Raw genomic sequence first — 19,578 nt, 5'->3', positions numbered from 1 at the left:
CCGTTGTGACGTCACAACATGGCGCTAGGCCGGTCCTATTCTTATTTTAATCGCATTGTACATGTAAAAGCCTTGGCTGAAAGTTTATCTCATTTACTGTCAATTAACGTATTATGACGACCACTTAAACATCTGACACAAAGGAAACAAATTCAACGATTGAGCCAATCGGGGCTGACGGTGCGACTTCAAAATGTTGCAAGTGGAGACATTAAGGCAATAAACTTATTCGGACTTTATTGTGCGTCGCTCATTTTATTACATTTTTCACTGGTGGCAGGTGAGGAGATGAAGTAAAGAACGGGCTACAATAGAAAATTCTCCTTCAGGTGACTTTTCATTGCTCTATGAGATCGAACTAGGAATAAGGAGACACATAAATAACGGAATAAATGAAAGTAACCGAAATAGACCTGTGGATTGGCAAGTTGAAGTTGACCCTGCAGGCTACAATGCAAAGAACCTTGTTTCCTTTAATTAACAAATTATCAGCAGAAAAATATAACATTAATTTTAAGAATTCCAAGTTAAATAGAGACAGACATAGTATTAAACATCATATATATTCATATAAACGCAACGATTCCGCTAAGGGATCTTAAAGGGACTCTGTGTTATTTGAGTGTAAGTAGGATCTTAATGGTATTAATTTTGTTTTTTGTTAATAACCCAGTTATTAAGATTAAGTTATATAGGAAAAAGAGATAGCACTATGATACCAGTGCAAAAATTTATTTATTATTTATGATAAACAAATAAAAGCTATATATAAAAGTGACAGTACTCACCAGATTCAATATATTCTATGAGATATTTATTTTGTTTGACATTTGTACGCTTGCAAAGTGCCCTGTAGTGCAGTCCATCTGTGTACTTTGCGATTACCATCTGACCTTTCTGCGGAGGCACATCTAGAGGTGTCGCTGAAATTGCATTACAATACATAATTAAATAATCTATTTATCTCTGTCACACACTTTTCCTCAATATTAGGATGCCCAGAAGAATTTCAAAATGAAGAGTGACCAAACAAAACATGATTTCATGAACAGACGGCAACTACTTTGACTTTGTGCAAATAAAAAATAGGTTTATAAGAATGATAATTGTGAAATCTTATTAAGTATCTTCTTCTTCTTCTTGAAGTGCCTCTCCAACTAGCGGAGGTTGGCTATCAGCTTCCTGCTCTCTTCCTTATTTTTGGTTCTGCGTAATAGCTCAGCAGCGCTGGCGATTCCGGTCCACTCTCTAATGTTACGAAGCCACGACTTCTTTCTCCTACCAACCTTCCTTTTACCAGCGACCTTTCCCATCATGATAAGTTGAAGGAGATTGTATCGTTGGTGTCGAAGAACGTGTCCCAAGTAAGCGTATTAGCGTTATTAAGTATATTTTGATTTAAAATTGCACACCTGTTATTTAAAAAAATGTAAATATCATTTTCTTAATAGATCTGACGAAAATATGATTTGTACTTACCAGAAATATATGAAATCTATCAAGTTTTGTTTTGATTTTATTTATTAATATTTTTAGACATTGACAACTTAAGAAATTAGCACGATTTAAGTTAGATCAGCCTAGAGGAGACGTAGTTTTAAGGTCCAAAGTCTTTTCTAACTTTTTTTATAATATGTGGAATTATCATTTTTTTTATCTGTCACTCCTGAAATATAGGCTTTATTTCACGAGTGACAGAAAACCTGTTTTGCAAGCTGACGGAATCATCACAATCAACTTTTGTAGCGATTTTATTACCTTTATACAAATTTATTGTTAAGATACAAGTTACAAATATATTTAAACAAAGGTCATTATCATCACCGTGGCAGCTGATAGACTTCACTGCAAGTCTGGCCTCCCCTAATTATCGCTACGGTGATGACTCTTGCAATTGACAATTCAACGTACGTGTAAATGTCCACTTGAAAAATGATGATGAAATATATGACGTTAAGTTAGCACGAGGAACTGCTCATCTGAAGGCGGATCTCGAGAGGCGACCACGAGCCGGTAGACGATGCAAAGAGCGAAGACGTCTATAAGCTGATATGAAGATAAAGTACAGGGTGATAGTCTCACCTCCCCGACCGTAGAGTACGACATCATGCATCACGGAATCATAACGGCGCTGTGAGGCAGAGTCAACGCGGCGTACAAGAGCTCGAGGAGGATCCTGTACCTCCACCAGCACCACCCGAATACCATCTTGTAGTTCTGGTCGAGGTACCTCCGGGATCAGTGGACCTAGAACAAAAATGACAATACATTTATAACAATATCCTTTATATTAGAAAACCAAACGGGAAACCACCACAGGTAATAATAATAAAAAAACATAAAAGCGTAATCTGGTATTATGTACCATTGACCAGTGTCTTGAGACCTGGTGTCTAAGATACAGGCTAATGCCTAGTTTAGAAGCCAGTGCTGATTTTGACAATATATCAAAAAACAAACCCTTTAGTGTCGATTGTGCAACGACCAAATTCTACGAACGAGCCAGTCGGGGCTGACGCTGCGACATCAAATACAGACAAGTACAGTACCCAGCGATAAATATTGCACATCGATCTTTGAAAAGAGACAATCGACTATTTCCGGCTTCGTCGAGCACTATCTCTGTCCCACACTACATATGTGACGTTTTTTCAGTCGTTGTATTTCGTGCGAGAGAGATAACGCTATACGAAGCCGAAGTTAACCGATTGATAAAGCCGTATAGCAATCACATACATTACCCGGTGATAAATATTGCACATCGACCTTTAGAAAGAGACAATCGGCTAATTTCGCCTTCGTAAAGCACCATCTCTGTCCCACACTACATATGTGACGTTTTGTCAGTCGTTGTATTTCGTGCGACAGAGATAACGCTGCATGAAATATTTATTGCCGGGTACTGTATAACCGTATGCAGCTGAAGAGTGAAAATGAAGTACAGACTACAATAGAAGCTTGTCCTTCAGGTGGATTTATTGTATTTTCACCTCACCTATCCCCACCACCCGTTGAAAAATCTATAAATTACCTAACAGACGTATTTGGAACAGGTACATAGGAACGTTAGGAGTTTTTGGTCTGAAATCCTCGTCAGCGATACGAAGCGACAACGAACCGATAAATGGATCGTTGCAGAGTGTCAATGTAGAGTTCGTGGCGTAAACACAGGTGCAGTATATTATTAATTTTAAGAAGCCTAAAAAATTGTACAACAATTTTGTCTTTATTTCCAGTGATAGAAAGTACTAAGATCATGTTGTTGGAAGTAGTGGATGAGGAATATATTCAGAAGTTCACTGACCACCAGCTATCAACTTTGAAGGTGTAAATTCCACTTCGGGCCGCCACCTCAGGACCTGGCCTTCCAGCACGACACCTGGCTTCTCGGTGTTCTCGATCAGCACCATGTACCCATCTTTTATTTTCTCCGCCAGAGTGCATTTTAGATTATCACCAATCTGGAATTGAATTTGTAGGCAATTTTTATTTCTTTTTCCTCTGTATCAGATTATAAGCATAATATTTAAATTAATGCCTATGATTTAAACAGAGTTTAAATGAAATCAGTCTGAGTGGAATAGATTAGATTTAAAAGTTAGACATAAAGATAATAATAATAAAAAATTGTAAATAAAAATTCCACTGAAGAAAAAAACTTATTCACCCAAAATAAAAAGTCTACCAATTGGCGGAGTAAATAACAAAATAAAAAAAGTGAAGGTGAGCCTCAGCGAGCTTCAGATGCCTAAACTTAAAAAAAAACTAAAAACAAAGACTGTATGAATATTTTTATATTTTACAATATAATTATTAAACGACATTTGCACTTAACATAATAGCTGTTAATAGTTATGTAGTTGAGGAGGAATTCAAAGTAGCAGGGAATAAATATTGTTACGTACTGTGGGTTCTGACTCGTGATGAAATAAAGTATACTTTCGCTTAGTCCAAACTTCGCTTCTAAATCGCTCAAGAAATCACTGTTTAAAATAACTTACCAAATAGCCCCTCTTATCACTGATCGTAGATCCTAATCTTATAACTCAAAAAACAACACTGAACTGTCGACATGGTATAGTGCACCTATTTATACTACGAACGTTCTTGTAAGTTCGAGATAGTACTCGGTTAGAATTTCCGAGAACCGTACACAAAAATCTGTAAATAACTTCAAGGTCACGCGTGTTTACTGCACTTCTTGATCCTAGGGTTCAATGTTTATTGATTAGAGGGTTCTGTAACTCGTGCTTTGTAACATTAAAAAGGATTTTAATTAGCTTAACCGATAAGTAAAATCTTTTACCGGAGTCATTTTTATTATGGTAGCCCTGTTTATTATATTGCAACAGATATTTATTTTCTTTAAAAAATTAATTCAAAATGCATATATGCTGAGTTTCATTGGCAGACTATTTAAGACAAGAGTGACTAACTCAACGAACCATGAAGAGGACAATGCCTAGGGTTTCCCTATGATATTGGATCAGAAAGAGGGAGATCCATAGACAAAAGAAAATAATCGAGATAGTCCAGCAGATTGGCAAGTTAAAGTGACAGTGGGCAGGCCAAGATAAATACAGAACTGATGCCACTTGGACCTCCTTCTTAGGACATTGTTAACCCTTGTTTTTATTGAAAACGTTGCTGACCAGCCATGAGTAAATTCATGATGCGTTTTTCTGCATATTGTTTGCTCTATTGTCGACCATGCAGTGCAATTGCAGTTTCATATAACACAAGCTGTTTCTCTCGCTTATAAGATTTGCAAAATCTTATGTTTTTAAATATATTCAATAATTAAAAAACGATGAAGAATCTTTCAATGATTTATACCCGGATGCTGTATTTAATATTCCGAGTGATTATGAATCAAATTGTGGTAGCTGTGAAAATGGTACCAACAAAATATCAAAAGAGAAATATAATAGCATTAAATAGTGACAACAATTTGAAAGAAGAGTTGAACGAACATGATTTTACACCAAGTTTTCCGGACAAGTAAGAAACCACGTCATAGAAAAAGTGCAAATTAGAAAAGCAAATCCGTTTAGTGTTCAGAGTATGTTCTTCAAAGAGAAAATGAAGCGACGTGTAGTACCCGGCGATAAATATTGCACATTGACCTTTGGAAAGAGGCAATCGGTTAACTTCGGCTTCGTAGAGCATTATCTCTAAGTAAGAAAAGGACCAATATTTAGCCACTTCCGCACATGCAGCGGTAGTCGTCCGCCACTCCGCTGATGAATGCGTATGCGGCAAACAATGCGAATTACACAACTGCCACCGTTAAAACACTCAACACGTGTTTCATCTTCAGGAGTTATGTTACACCGATTAGTGCCAAACACAGAGCCTTTGTTTTTGACAAAACGTCACAGATGTAGTATGGGACAGAGATAGTGCTCTACGAAGCCGAAAATAGCCGATTGTTAAAAGTTGAAAAATATATAAAGTTTACATTTAGTGTTTTACTTCTTAAAGGTTTTGTAGAGATCATAGATGCTATTAAATATACGGCTAGGACAATGTCCAACAATGGACGTCATATGGCTAAAATTACTATGATTAATATTCAAAGTTACCTGAACTCCTTTAGCGTTCAGCAAGCAGGAGAACTCTGGAAATTCAGCATACTTCTCCGGTAACTGTTTCAGTTTGTCCTGAGGATTGATGGAGACCACTTTGCTGCTGTCTATCAACGCCGCAAGAGAAGCGTTTAGACATCTTGCCCTGTACCAGGCGCCGTCTTCAGGGTTCAGATAGGAGAATGTCTCGCCAGGTGTTGGACTGTAAACCAAAAATCCTCATAAACCTGATGACTAAAATCGACTGTTATGGGCTGTTCTTGTATGAAGATATTATTACTCCTTGGTTTCAATATATACAATGCGATTAAAATAAGAATAGGACCGGCCTAGCGCCATGTTGTGACGTCACAACGGGAACTTGGTATAGTGTGCAAAAAAAGCAATGTTAAAAAATAATACCAGTGGCTAAAGTCACTCGCTCGGTTACCTTCGAAGCAGTTTCCAAATGCTTAATGAAACTTCCAAATACATCACGCGATATATGAATATTGCCATCTGGCCCTGGTACAATTCTTGCTTGTTTTAACTGGTCCAACAACATAATGGCACGTTTTTTCTCTTCCTCGACGCACTTATCAACATTGCTGATAATCTCTCGAGCTCGCCGATGTAAAACACTACCTCTTTTGCTCATTGTAGAACAAATTAAACAATCAACAAAAACAATTATTATTATTTTTTTAATTTTATATATTTAATGCTGACCGTACTTATATGAGTGAAGTTAGCCGAGAGCCCGTCCTATTCTTATTTTAATCGCATTGTATGTGTGTATTACGGGCGACGCCCTACATGGTATGGGCCTCCTCCAAAGATCGCTATAGCGACTGGTGTTGCCCTACCCGCATCCAAAGATTTCCCGCCACTTTAACTGGGAGCCTACTCATGTCGCGTCTATCGGCTTGTAATTGCCTGAGAACCTTTTGGCCCTCACGGCAATTGGTTACCAGCTGGTAAAAGGAAGGTTGGTAGGAGAAAGAAGTCGTGGCTTCGTAACATTAGAGAGTGGACCAGAATCGCCAGCGCTGCTGAGCTATTACGCAGAACCAAAAATAAGGAAGAGAGCAGGAAGCTGATAGCCAACCTCCACTAGTTGGAGAGGCACTCCAAGAAGAAGAAGCAATTGGTTACACGAGCGATGGGCCCCTCCCACTGCCTTCAGATGAGCAAAAAAAATTCTTATAATCCGTATACTTAAGGAAAATTGTATCAAGATGACAAGCATTATTTTCTAAAAAAGCTCTTTTATGTGGTGCAATACCTCGTGAGCTGATTTTGTGACTCTCTGAGCTCAAGTTGGAACTGCTTTTGTGTTGTTGCTTCGTATGTTGGTACAATTATTATGTTTACTCTATGCGTTCGTGTCTTTCAATTAATCTACGCATTAATTTTAAGAAACTGCGTTTGTTTTTGGAACTGGCTGTATTAGAGCAGGACGCCTACTCTAAAATCTCTTTTAAGGTAGAAGCTTGGAGGCTCTCTGGGAAGCCTCGGCTCGGTCGAATTTGAAGGCCACTGAGCTCTTAAATTGGTTAAGCCGATGCTCCAAAGAGTGATTACACACAAGGACAGAGAGAGAGAGAAAGAGAGAGCCAAACTAATATTTAAATATGTACTGTGAAACAATAAATAAATAATATCTTTATACTATTTTTAAAAGATATATTAGTCTCACGTGTATTTAGCGGCGTCCTTGTCGCACACCATGCTGTACTCTTCGCACAACGCAGCATACTCGCTCTCGTAGTTCTCGTGAAGGGAGAGGCATACGAAGCCGTCACCCTTAGTCTTGCAAACCGACGCCTTGCTGTCCACGGACAGCATCACTGCATCACCACATGACAGCATCTCCACCATATACCTAAAGACATATTTATTCCAAGTTGATAGGTGATTCATTGATTTCAAGGTCATCATCATTTAAGCTGTAAGACGTCTACTGCTGTCCACAGGACATAGGATAGCTTGCCCATCCGTGGTCTTCACTCCAGAACCATATTCTCACCCACTCTTATCTTATCTTTCTAGCTGTTATAACACTAAACAAACTGACTCACTTCTTTGGTACAATCTTCTTGGAAGGTGTAACATCACCTACTGTAGCCACTTTTAATACTATCTTCTCTTCTATTCTTGGCTCTGGTTCCTTTATTGGAACATTCTGATTTACGGTTCTCACGACGGGTGTTTGTTTGGCTATCTGATTTGGTAAAGTCTTGGTAGGTGGCATCTTCATTGCTTGAACCGATTGGAGATCTGTGAACAAGTTTTTGTTTTTGAGTTATTGTTTATAGATGTAAAACTTTAAAGTGGAGACCATTTAGATCATTTGCTGTCAATGTACGAAACTAAAAATGAAACTGTATCGCATGCCTCCCCTCCTTCTCACATACAAATGCCAAACATGGACACTTACAAAAACCCAGTGCTAGAAGTTAGAAGGTAAAGCAAAGAAAAATATATAGAAGTATTCTTAGAAAGAGAAGAATTGATATAGTTAGTATTTAAAATCATCATCAAGACAAAAGTTGACGGATGTGACATAAAACAAATAAGGGTGAAAATGGACGCAATACAGGATTTGCAGGTCAAAAAATGGTGCAAAATCATTACAATATGTTACCCAAGAGGTAAAAAAAGACAGTTCAAGCTTTGGGAGAACGAAATTGTGGAGACTGCTGGGAGGACTTAGAAGACAAGAGTGAGCGAAGGAGGAACATGCGGGAGGCCTTTGCCAAGCGGCACACAAACATATGACAATTTTATATAATTCACACTTTTTTATATAGGATTGCACAGATCAGCCATCACGCCTGCAAAGCGTCGAAATTATACTACTACTACTACTCCGCTAGCTCAGTGACCCAAAGTGGGTCTTGTCCTCCGAAGCGAGAGACTTCCACTTTCCTCTATCTTGCGCCATCGTTTGCCATTGGCTGACATTCAATTCGCGCAAGTCTGCCTCAACGCGATCGATCCAGCGATACCTGGGTCTACCCACTGGTCTTCGACCCCTCGGTTTTTCCAGGTACGCTACCTTCACGCTCCGATCCGATCCCATTCGCTCCAAGTGACCAAGCCAGCGGATTCGTTGAGCTTTATATTGCTACTAAAGAAATTATGGTATGACCTATTGATGTTAATGACAACAAACACATAGACATAAAAAAAATTAAATAATTAAAAGAAATTTTACAAAATATGTAATGTAAATATTTAATTACAAATGTACACCTTATCCAAAAATATATGATTTCAGAAATAATAAATCATGTAATTTTAATATAATAATAAAATTAACTATTGTTTACTATCTGTCCCAGCAGGTTACATCTGTTTGTACTGTCAGATGTTATTGGCCTGTTGAATTGCTGTAAAATAAACTCATGCAACATATTTCAGAGTAAACGGAAGCGAGAGGTAAAAAGATACAGGGTGATGGAAATAGATGAAGAAGATTCAAAGAATTTTACTAACAAATAAGCTATACATTTATCCCTCAATACTTTCACACCTACAACCAATCATCTTGTATATATTTTTTGTTTTATTAAATCCCAACATCTTTTATCGGTTTTAATTCTGTGATAGTTTTGAATAGAAACAAAAAAATAATTCTTTTTATAATAAAATGAGATGATATTGAACTCCTATTGATCATAAACTTATTGTTTATTTTTGTTATTTTATTTTATTTTTAGTTCTACTATGCATCGCATATCGGTCAGTGTTATAGTTGTGGGTAAGAAGCAGGAAGAAACTCCACATCTTTTAATAAAGTTGAACACAAATTTAAACATATACACTTTATGAGATATAACCTAAATGAGATCAAAATAATCAAGCGACATCATTATCAAAGTTCTTGTCATTTAAATATTAATTTACTTTTAATATGCGATTTAAATTTTATATATGGTAGTCCAATAATTTTATGCGGCATTTATTAAATAATCTTATTCTGTTTTCAAACGAATTAAAGAATTTTTGCAGTGGATGCCATGTAAATGCACTATGGAAGTCGCCTATTTGTTTTTAATTTATTACAATTCTTGTAAACGTACAAGGTATTATAAATATATTATAAGGCCACTGTAATATTGACCTCCTTAAACCGCTTTCTCAAAGAGATTCGCGACCCTATATGCTGTAAATAGCTCGGATGGTTCTCTTTTGCAAAACAAATATATTTTCAATATCTACAATACCTCTGCCATATAATATTGTCATAAGTTTCAGAAAATTGGTTATTGTCTATGCTACATGTGTACTTTCTAAGTTAAATTATTTATTTAACCTTCTAACTGCCAAGCAAGTTTTGGCTATGACTTCCCCAGGTGCCAAATGGAAATATCAAGTGTAGGCTTTCCTTATGTGAAAATTTGGGGTCTTTACATTCTAAGAATGAATATAACACATTATGTATTGAGACCGCCGACGACATTCATGGCACTTAAAGGCAACAGAGTACTCGGTGTGCCATGAGGTCGCCGGCGGGACACGTTTTTGTAACACAGAAACAACGATAGGTTTTCAAAGCCAGCTTTGAAATATAAATAAATTGTGAATTCAATACAAAGAAAGTTTTCTATATACATAATCTAATGTAAATTTTATATAAAAAGTGAGGCCGCCCGCGGTCTCATTGGCACCCATGGTAACGGCTTCTAAAACATGCTGCAAATCGTATACCATCCCGTGATCCAGTTGCTAGGTGCCTAATGATAATAATTACCGGATGGTCGGAAAAAAATAATATTCCTTAGATGTATAGATGAAAAATTGTGAGGTAGCCGGCGGCCCTCACGGCACCTATTGTTGGGTATCGTGAGGTAGCCGGTAGTCCTCATGGCACTTAAAAGGTTAAGCGATGACATAAGTAATAATCTCTATTAAAGGTCATAACTTACTTTCACCCAAACACCATTCCCCTTCCACTTTTTCTTCTCTACTCTTTCTCACTGGAACTTTCTCTTGTGGTCTGTGCTTAGGAGATTTATTTTCTTGTCTCTTGTTCTTCTGTTGTCCGCCGTCTTTTGGTTTACCTCTTGGTTGGTAATAAGAGTTTACTTTCTCTTGTTGTGTATTGTTTTGTAGTCTAGGGTTTTGATTGTTTTGCGGTTTGTTGTTCTGGTTGAAGCCTTGCCGGAGTCGATTGTGTAGTGGACCTATAACGACAGGACCTGATGGGCTGGAACTCTGAAATATACCGATCATTTATTTTAAAGTTCTCTATTAGATTACATATGAAATATACATAGTTGTAGCATCTCTTTTAGAGATGATACAACTATGTATATATATATATACATAGTTGTATCATCTATAGATAGATCTCTAAGAGCAGTACCGCTCAATATAAGAGGGTCGCACATGCACGGATGCGCAGTGCCCTAGAGACTGAAACAAAGGTAAAGATAGACATAGAGAGCATCGCCGTTATGATGGGCGACGACAACCTTCGTCATCATTCCTATCTTTCGTTCGTGGGGTGGCGAGTGATACGGTTGAACGAAACAAAACTGTATAGATTAAGGTACATTTTTAAGGCAAATTTCCCCCAAAAGGTGTGGTCCCCTGATGTAATATAAAAAAATTAAAAATGTAGCTCAAATACCTGTTGAGGAGTTTTTTCCACCGAATTCTCTCTCTGACCCAAATCTTTGGCTGCGTAATTGTGTGGATGCCTCAACGGTGCGATTGGGGGAATTCTGAAAACAAGGAGTGAAGATATCTTTACTTTTGTTTTGGCATAAATTGTCCAAAATTAGATTACTTATGAAATAACTTAAAATATTTATATTTTTTATTTAAATTGAAATTGAGGTAACTTCTCAGCATTCCATGGCTTGACCACATGGATGGATAAGTTGGAGCCATACGGAATCGCTCCTAACCCTTAGTAGCCTGATTTACGAAAGTGGTTTTTTTATATTACTGTGTTTGCTTGAGGGTCTAGATGAAGCGAAAAATAGATTTTTTTTAATTGCATTGGAAAGAATATTATACATCAGTAAAATACGTACAGCCAACCTATATAAAAAAACTAACAGTAATGTGAACATTCGGTTTAAAAGATTGGTATCAAAATTGAAACTCTAGGCTAGTAAGAGTTAAATCTTTGTGTCCGATAAGATGTCAGGGGATTGTTAGAAGGACTGTACAGAGATTTAGTCAGACCTGACAAGGAACTTACGAATGATTTAAAGATATACAGGATGTTTACTCACAAAGTTTCGACGGATGCAACAGTTGTGGCGCTGGGTTTCGAAGGACTGAAACAGGAAATAACTTCACTTATAATTCATATATGTATATATATGTATATATATATAAGGTTGTCAAATATCTCCCTTCCGCTTTTTTGCTCTTTATTCAATGCTTTATAAAAACTGTTACAGTGATCAGATTTAGTTCAAATATGCGCCGTTTTGTTCGATAATCTGTTTCCATCTAGACGGCAACTTCATAATACCTCCCGTAGAAGCCCCCCTCCTTATTTGCGAAGAACTCGGACAGCCACTTTTCACAAACCTCTTTTGAGTTCAACTTTACACCACCAAGGGCGTTCGCCATGGACAGGAACAGGTGGTAATCACTTGGCGCTATGTCCGGGCTTTATGGTGGATGTGATAAAACCTCCCATCCGAGCTCCCGTAGCTTCTGACGAGTCATCAACGAAGTGTGTGGTCTGGCGTTGTCCTGGTACACACTACACCCTTCCTGTTGGCCAATTCTGGACGCTTCTGGTCGATCGCCTGCTTCAAGCGGTCCAGTTGTTCGCAGTAGATGGTAGAATTAAGCGTCTGGCCATATGGGAGCAGCTCATAGTGGATGATTCCCTTCCAATCCCACCAAACACACAGCAAAACCTTCCTGGCCGTCAATTCCGGCTTGGCCACTGTTTGGGACGATTCACCGGCCTTCGACCACGACCGTTTTCGCTTGATATTGTCGATGAAATGGATATGTGATCCATTTTTCGTCGCCAGTCACCATCCGCTTCAAGAATGGGTCGAGTTCGTTCCGTTTCAGCAGCATATCGCAGGCGTTGATTCGGTCCAGAAGGTTTTTTTGCGTCAAATCATGCGGCACCCAAACATCAAGCTTTTTTTTGTATCCAGCCTTCTGCAGATGGTTTAAAATGGTTTGGTGACTAACTCCCATCTCCTGGGCGATGTCACGAGATGCCACATGCCGGTCTAACTCGATGTAGTCCATGATTTGATCGGTATTTGTCGTCACAGGTCTTCCGCCGGCTGGCTTATCCATGGTGTCGTTTTCGCCGGCTCCGAATCGTCGAAACCATTCCTCCGCGGTTCGAAGTGATAGAGTACCATCCCCCAAAACACCATTAATCTCACGGAACGTTTCTCTAGCGGATTTGCCTTTAACGAAGGAAAACTTTAAAATAGCGCGAATTTCGGCGTTAGTGAACTCCATGTTTACACGTCTATAACTGTTGAACGCAATATCCAAACTAATCATGCATAGCGTCGTTTTGTAGGTTATGTCAAGACCTTTCAAATTATGTATAGTATTGCCAGATACGAGCTCTGTAGCGCTTTGTACATAGCCGCGAAATTCAAAAGACAAAAAGGCGGAAGGGAGATATTTGACAACCTAATATATATATATATATATATTTGTTAATAAAAAAGGAACAATTCATATAGACATACAGGAGGCATCTTATCGCTCGAAGCGATCTCTGCCAAAAATTTAATATATATATATATATATATATATATATATAAAATATATATATATAGATAGACAGACAGATAGATAGATAGATAGATAGATAGATAGAGATAGATAGATAGAGATAGAGAGAGAGAGAGAGATCGCTACGAGCGATAAGACCGCCTCCTGCACCTCTATACGAATTGTTTCTTTTTATTATCTACGGTGTACAAAAACATAAAAATATATATCGCCATGAATTTTTGAAAGGTTAACAAACCTATAACAATAATTCTGAAATAATCTCAAAATGAATATACACCACCGCAAAACGGATGGTGTGAATTTTTCCTGCCTGGAGGTGAGGAGGAAGTTCATCTCGATACCGCGGCTGCCGAATCGGTGGTGAACTAGATCGTGACCGCACCTGACTCGGTTGTACCGCATTTGGCGCGCTAATATCGAATTATCCGTTTGGGTTGCAGCAAGGAGTCAAATAAAGCAACATCGCATCACTTGGACAACGACGAGATTCGCAGTACCTTCCTGGTGTATTATAGAAGGGTCATAGCACAGACCATAAAAATTAATAAATAGGCAGAAAAACAAAATATGTAAAAGACTAGTCAATAGACTTAAAAATAGATAAAAAAATAGTAATGTAAATATATAGTAAAACAGAACAAAATGTATAATAAACCTGCAGTATTCTGTTAGGAAAGCGACGAAAACGAGGTGATGAATGAAAGGAATGAAACAATTTGTCAAGAATAAAAGATAAATGACTAAATGAAATTAAGAACAAAAGAAAAGATGGCAATGCAAATAATAAACTCCATAAAAAGAGTTATTACATAAAAGGAGTCCTTGTGTAACTGACAAAGGTGATTTATTTTATCCATTTATATATCACTTTTTGTACACCATAGATAATAACTAAAATAAAAAAGAAACAATTCATACAGAGTTACAAAAGGCGGTCTTATCGCTCGTGGCGATCTCTACCAGACAACCTTAAAATGGAAATGAGAGAAATAAATACATTTAAAAAACTTTTAAGAACGGTTTTTTGATACCCATATTGTGGTGGTTGTAGGAAAATATGTACCTAGTCCGCCATATTGGAACGGCGTCCATCTTGAATTTTAAATTTTGACATAATCATCGTGTTTTACTAGTGTAGCCCTTTCATTTGATACCCATATTGAGGGGGTTAAGGAAAGATACGTAATCCGCCATTTTGTATCGGCGGCCATCTTAGATTTATAATGTTATTGATTTTATTATATTGTATTGTCATCTAAATTAAATGTGTGTACCAAATATCAGATCAATCTGACAACGGGAAGGTGCTTAAATTTCAATTTCTAATTTTGATCCAAATAAATTCCGTACGGGTAGAACTAAATAAAACCGTTTAAAAGGAGAGGGCAGTTTAGACCGTACATACATTACTATACACACAGACAAATATACACATACATATCTATATATATGTTACGTGGAAAAGTTATTACATATATATGAATAAATAACAAATGCTACACAGTATCCCATTTTAAAGACAAAGGAAGTACTCTTTTACCATTTTTTTGTCAGGAGATATACGAGGGGTCGCCCAAAGACGGAAGCCATTAAAATACACCTATCCCCCGATTTACACGGTAGATACGTTCCTGAGAGAAACGTGTAAATCGAAAATTTAAAATTTTCAAGTCAAAACCGTGTAAATCGAAAAACTTGCAGAAAATGCATAATTTTGCTATTTAACAGTTGTGATTTTTTTCAATATTTTTAGGTGTACACAGAAATAAAAATAAAATGCATTGACAAGTTAAAAAATTTCATACATATTACGGAAACACTGTTTTTTTTTTATTTAATTACAAAACATTAAACAGAAGAACAAAAAAATAAATCCAAAGGTGTTTTATTATCCTTTATCACTGTCAGAAATTAGCCCCATTCTTTTTTTCGGAATCGAAGGTTCGAATTCACTTTCATCACCCGAAGTTATTTGTGCTGATTCGATGTTTGAAGCAGAAATATTTACATTATGAAAGATGGTAATAAAACCGGTTATTAAAACAAAATAAAACTTATGTGTTGTGTAAAACAAGTACCATGTAAATCGGGGTGTAGGAGTGGTCGTGGTACGGTAGCTTCTTGTTCTTCGGTAGCTTCTTGTGCTTCGGTAGTTCGTCGGTTGTATCTTGTTCGTCGGTTGTATCTTGTTCGTCGAGTGCTTCTTGTTCGTCGGTCGCTTCTTGATCTTCAGTTGCTTCTTCCTCTGTGTTGACCGCACCTCCGCTAGCCCTTATAATGAGCGCGGAGACTCTCAACAGCGCGATGCAGATTTTCGTTGCGTCTACTGTGGCGCCATCTGTCATGCATCTGTTTCACTGCCGCCGCCGCCATGCGATTGACGGTCACGTGGGTAAGAGGTTGGTGTTTGAGTGGCGCGCGATATGCACGCCACAGGGGGATAGGTGTATACAAAACCGAGTTATATCATAACATTGTTAAACAAATATGATTTAATTAGATTTTTTCAAAGCATAAATAAATGTTTTACAGCACCTTATGAGTTTGTTGCAGACGCTCCGATGACGACTTGACCAGTCCAGTTTCTGACACGAGGTACTGCAGTAAGGCGTGATGCCACAGCGGGAGCAAAAGGCTGCAGATTGCCCGTCGCAAAACACGCATGCGCGGGAGCTTTCACTTTGCAACATCGGCAGCTGCGTTTGACATTGCACAGTTATACAGGGTGATTGGTTACTACTGTACAAACTTTAACCCATAAATGCATAATGATGTAAAACTGCAACATACCGCTTAAACGTAAAATGAGTACTACACTTAAAAGTAAATGCATAGTGTTGCATATCTGCAACATAAGTTTGTTTAAAAGGTAAGTATAAAAATATTATGTAGATATTTTTTTAAAAGTATAAATAAAAGTCATGCATTTAAGGGTTAAATTGGGCGAATGTATGGCTTACTACTAGCTGTCAATATGATACACCATGTTCAAAAATAAATAGTTTCAGAAATAATTTATGACATAATCTAATATATAAAATTTCCATGTCACATTGTTAGTTACCGTACTCCTCCGAAACAGCTTGAAAGATTTTTTACCAAATTTTATATGCGTATTCAGTAGGTCTGAGAATCGGCTACTATCTATTTTCCATACCCCAAAGTGATAAGGGTTGTTCACCCTTAAAAATTTTTTTTTTTATTTTTGACGAAATTTTTTGTTTTTATTTTTTTATAATGTGTCATTAAAAAATACATACAACCCTAAATTTTCACTCCTCTACGATCAACCCTTTATTTTGCAAAACAACGTTTACGAGATCAGCTAGTGATAATATAACAAGAAAAATCATTTGAACAATCGGATAAATTATTGTTTATTATCTATCGCAGTAGATTTTGTACTATTATAAGTTATAGAAGTAACATATTTAAAATTTATCACTTTACATACAGGCCGATTGGAGGAAAGTTTAAGTTAGTTGAAAGATTTAAAGATTTTTGCTAACAAAGGAACTATACATTCGTTCCTATTTTTATTTATATATATCTATATATATATGTATGTATGTATATATACATATATATAGGATATATATATATATATATATATAGATATAGATATATAGAAACGAATGTATGTATAAAAGTCCAGTATCTATTAGCAGCTGTTACAACAATTATCATTTGCTTTCTTCGATAATTATTTTTATTTTTTATATAAAATACACTAATTTTTCTGTAAGTGGTGGCTTTAGGTTGCGATAAATAATAATAATAATAATAATAATAATAATAATTCTATTTTACTATCTATGCTCTCAAGGAGGTCAGGTTTTATAACAATGTCTCATTTTAACAATAGCTATAATAATGTTTATTATGTACAGTTGTAATTTTCCTAAATAATTAAATACGTAAACATAATGTGAACATGTATTTTTTCTTCATTTTACCCCAACCTAAAGCCAGCGCTTATAGAAAAATTGGTGTATTTTATAGAAAGAATAAAAATAATTATCAAAAGAAGCAAATGATTCTTGTTTTACTTGTTTTAACTGCTCCTAATAGATACCGGACTGTTTGTGTTTAGTGCGACAGAGATAACGCTCTACAAAGCCGAAATTAGCCGATTGTCCCTTTCCAAAGGTCGATGTGCAATACATATCACAGTCAGTCTATTGTTAAAAAACTATCCCCTTGTTTAATTTTATTTGGTATTGTGCATACAAAAGAATTTTTCTATACTAGTACACTGCAAGTATTTAGTCATATAGTGATTACATTCTTTGAAATGATTTATGGTACAGAATTGTTTGGTCATAAAACCTTCACAAGGGTGAATGTTCTTTGTTTCAAACTATAGCACACGGCGTCAGCCTCCTATAATATATAGGAGAAATTACCACAATCATTCGAATCGATGTGGTATTATGGTACACATATGAAGCTATTGCCTATCATTTAGGAACTTGTTCGAGCAATACCGATCCTATATGATTAAAGTACAAAGTGTGAGTCGTACAAGATAGTATCCCGGGAATCGAATCCGTGATCTACGAACACAAGTCTGTCTCTATGGACTACCACCGCTGAGTAACTTATTTATAACCAAATAATGAATGTTACACTACATACAAAAATTAAAGGTTTCAAAAATAATTATAATTTAGTATGAAAAGCGTTTTCAAAATTATAATAATACTCCCCCGCAAACGTTGCTTTGCATAAAAAAAGTTTTTAATTAACAAATAAAAAATAAGGGTTGATCGTAGAGGAGTGAAAATTTAGGGTTGTATGTATTTTTGTATGCTGTATCATAATAAAATAAAATTGTAAAAAACATAAAATAAAAAATTTAGGGGTGGACCACCCTTATCACTTAGGGGTATGGAAAATATATAATAGCCGATTCTCAGACCTATTGAATACGCATATAAAATTTGGTAAAAATCAGTCAAGCCGTTTCGGACTAACTAACATTGTGACATGGAAATTTTATATTTATAATAATAAATTACAATATTTATTATCTGTGTGAGACTTTTGTTAGTTTAACAGTTATCGGCATGTCGCATTCCAATTAAAAACAAATCAATCTAACATATTTCACTAGTGGTCACTTTATACAGGGTGATAGGAAAAAGCTTTTTGCTGACAAATCAGCTAGAGGTAGCTAAAATGTATATCCCTGATAAGAAAAGAGAGATTTATATGTTTTCTATCTTGTTAAATGTATCACTCTTCTATATATTTAATTCATTTAGCTAACTGCGGCTCAGAGAGAGAATAAGGCAGCTGACACTAAACATATATCCTTTATATCTTCGGCTCTTTTAGCTCAGAATTAGAACTCGGTAAAACGTGTGAAATATTCCCATTAAGGATTTTATGTCTTTGTCATAAAGCACAAAAAGCTAAACGCCCGCGCGCTAAATCCGTAGTTTACATTTTTAATAAAGACATGCAATATCTATCCGTCTCCCTCTTTTACGTGTAAATTGCTATATAAGCCCAACTGTCTCTAACTCTGAACGAGCCGCAAATCGTTACAAGTATAAAGATATAGTGATACAATTGCAACGCGCGCTAGAGAGTGATTATATCTTTTGCAAAGATATATATCTTTCTTCTCTTTAGCACGCGAGCTACCCATCTCTAAAATGAGCTTTGACGTACTTATTACTGATAATCGTCCTGTTTTATTAAATCCTAATGGCCACAGAAAGGTGTTTTAATTAACCTTGTAGTTCGTATAGGGAAAGAAAATTGTCGATTTTACTATTTCTCACACAATTTTCCATTTTTTCTTCTTAACCTAAATGTTTTAAAAAATTCGCCCCAAATATCTACGATTTTTTCTGGTATTAGATAATTGTGTACGTAAGAAAAATTTGAAAAAAATTTGAAGAGTCTAGTTGAACATTTTTTAAATTTGAACGTCACATAGGTAGTGTTGGACAGAGAGAGTGCTCTACAAAGCCGAAGTTAACCGATTGTCTCTTTTTAATGGTCGATGAGCAATATTTATCGCCGGGTACTGTATACAGTTTATAGACTACCTGTTGCTTTAATTGACTATATCACAAAATAAATCAAATAAAAACTCAATTCGCATTCACTTTATTGTATAAAATATTCCACACAAACTAGAGAGCACAATGACGTATCACAAATTAATTAATATTTATCACAAATTAAATAATTAATAATATTAAAACTAAACAGTTAATCAATTAAAATAAACAACTAAAAC

General features: G+C 36.2%; 1 protein-coding gene across 1 annotated transcript; it reads right to left on the bottom strand.

The window, feature by feature from the left end:
• Nucleotides 1–124: 124 nt before the first annotated feature.
• LOC137927272 (uncharacterized) lies at nt 125–15,818 on the bottom strand. Its single transcript, XM_068771052.1, has 10 exons — nt 15,401–15,818; nt 11,822–11,866; nt 10,502–10,790; nt 7,649–7,847; nt 7,267–7,452; nt 5,586–5,790; nt 3,305–3,461; nt 2,083–2,247; nt 789–923; nt 125–132 (listed from the first exon to the last, which is right to left on the bottom strand). Exons 1-10 carry the CDS (start codon nt 15,665–15,667, stop codon nt 125–127), a joined length of 1,656 nt encoding a protein of 551 aa, XP_068627153.1. The 5' UTR covers nt 15,668–15,818.
• Between the last annotated feature and the right edge of the window lie 3,760 nt (nt 15,819–19,578).

Source organism: Battus philenor, unplaced genomic scaffold, assembly GCF_028537555.1.
Source record: "Battus philenor isolate CCGP_79_NKW_IND1 unplaced genomic scaffold, ilBatPhil1.0.hap1 SCAF_30, whole genome shotgun sequence".
Lineage (NCBI taxonomy): Eukaryota > Metazoa > Arthropoda > Insecta > Lepidoptera > Papilionidae > Battus > Battus philenor.
The sequence above is the reverse complement of the archived record's forward strand: the minus strand, read 5'-3'. Positions and strand labels throughout refer to the sequence as shown.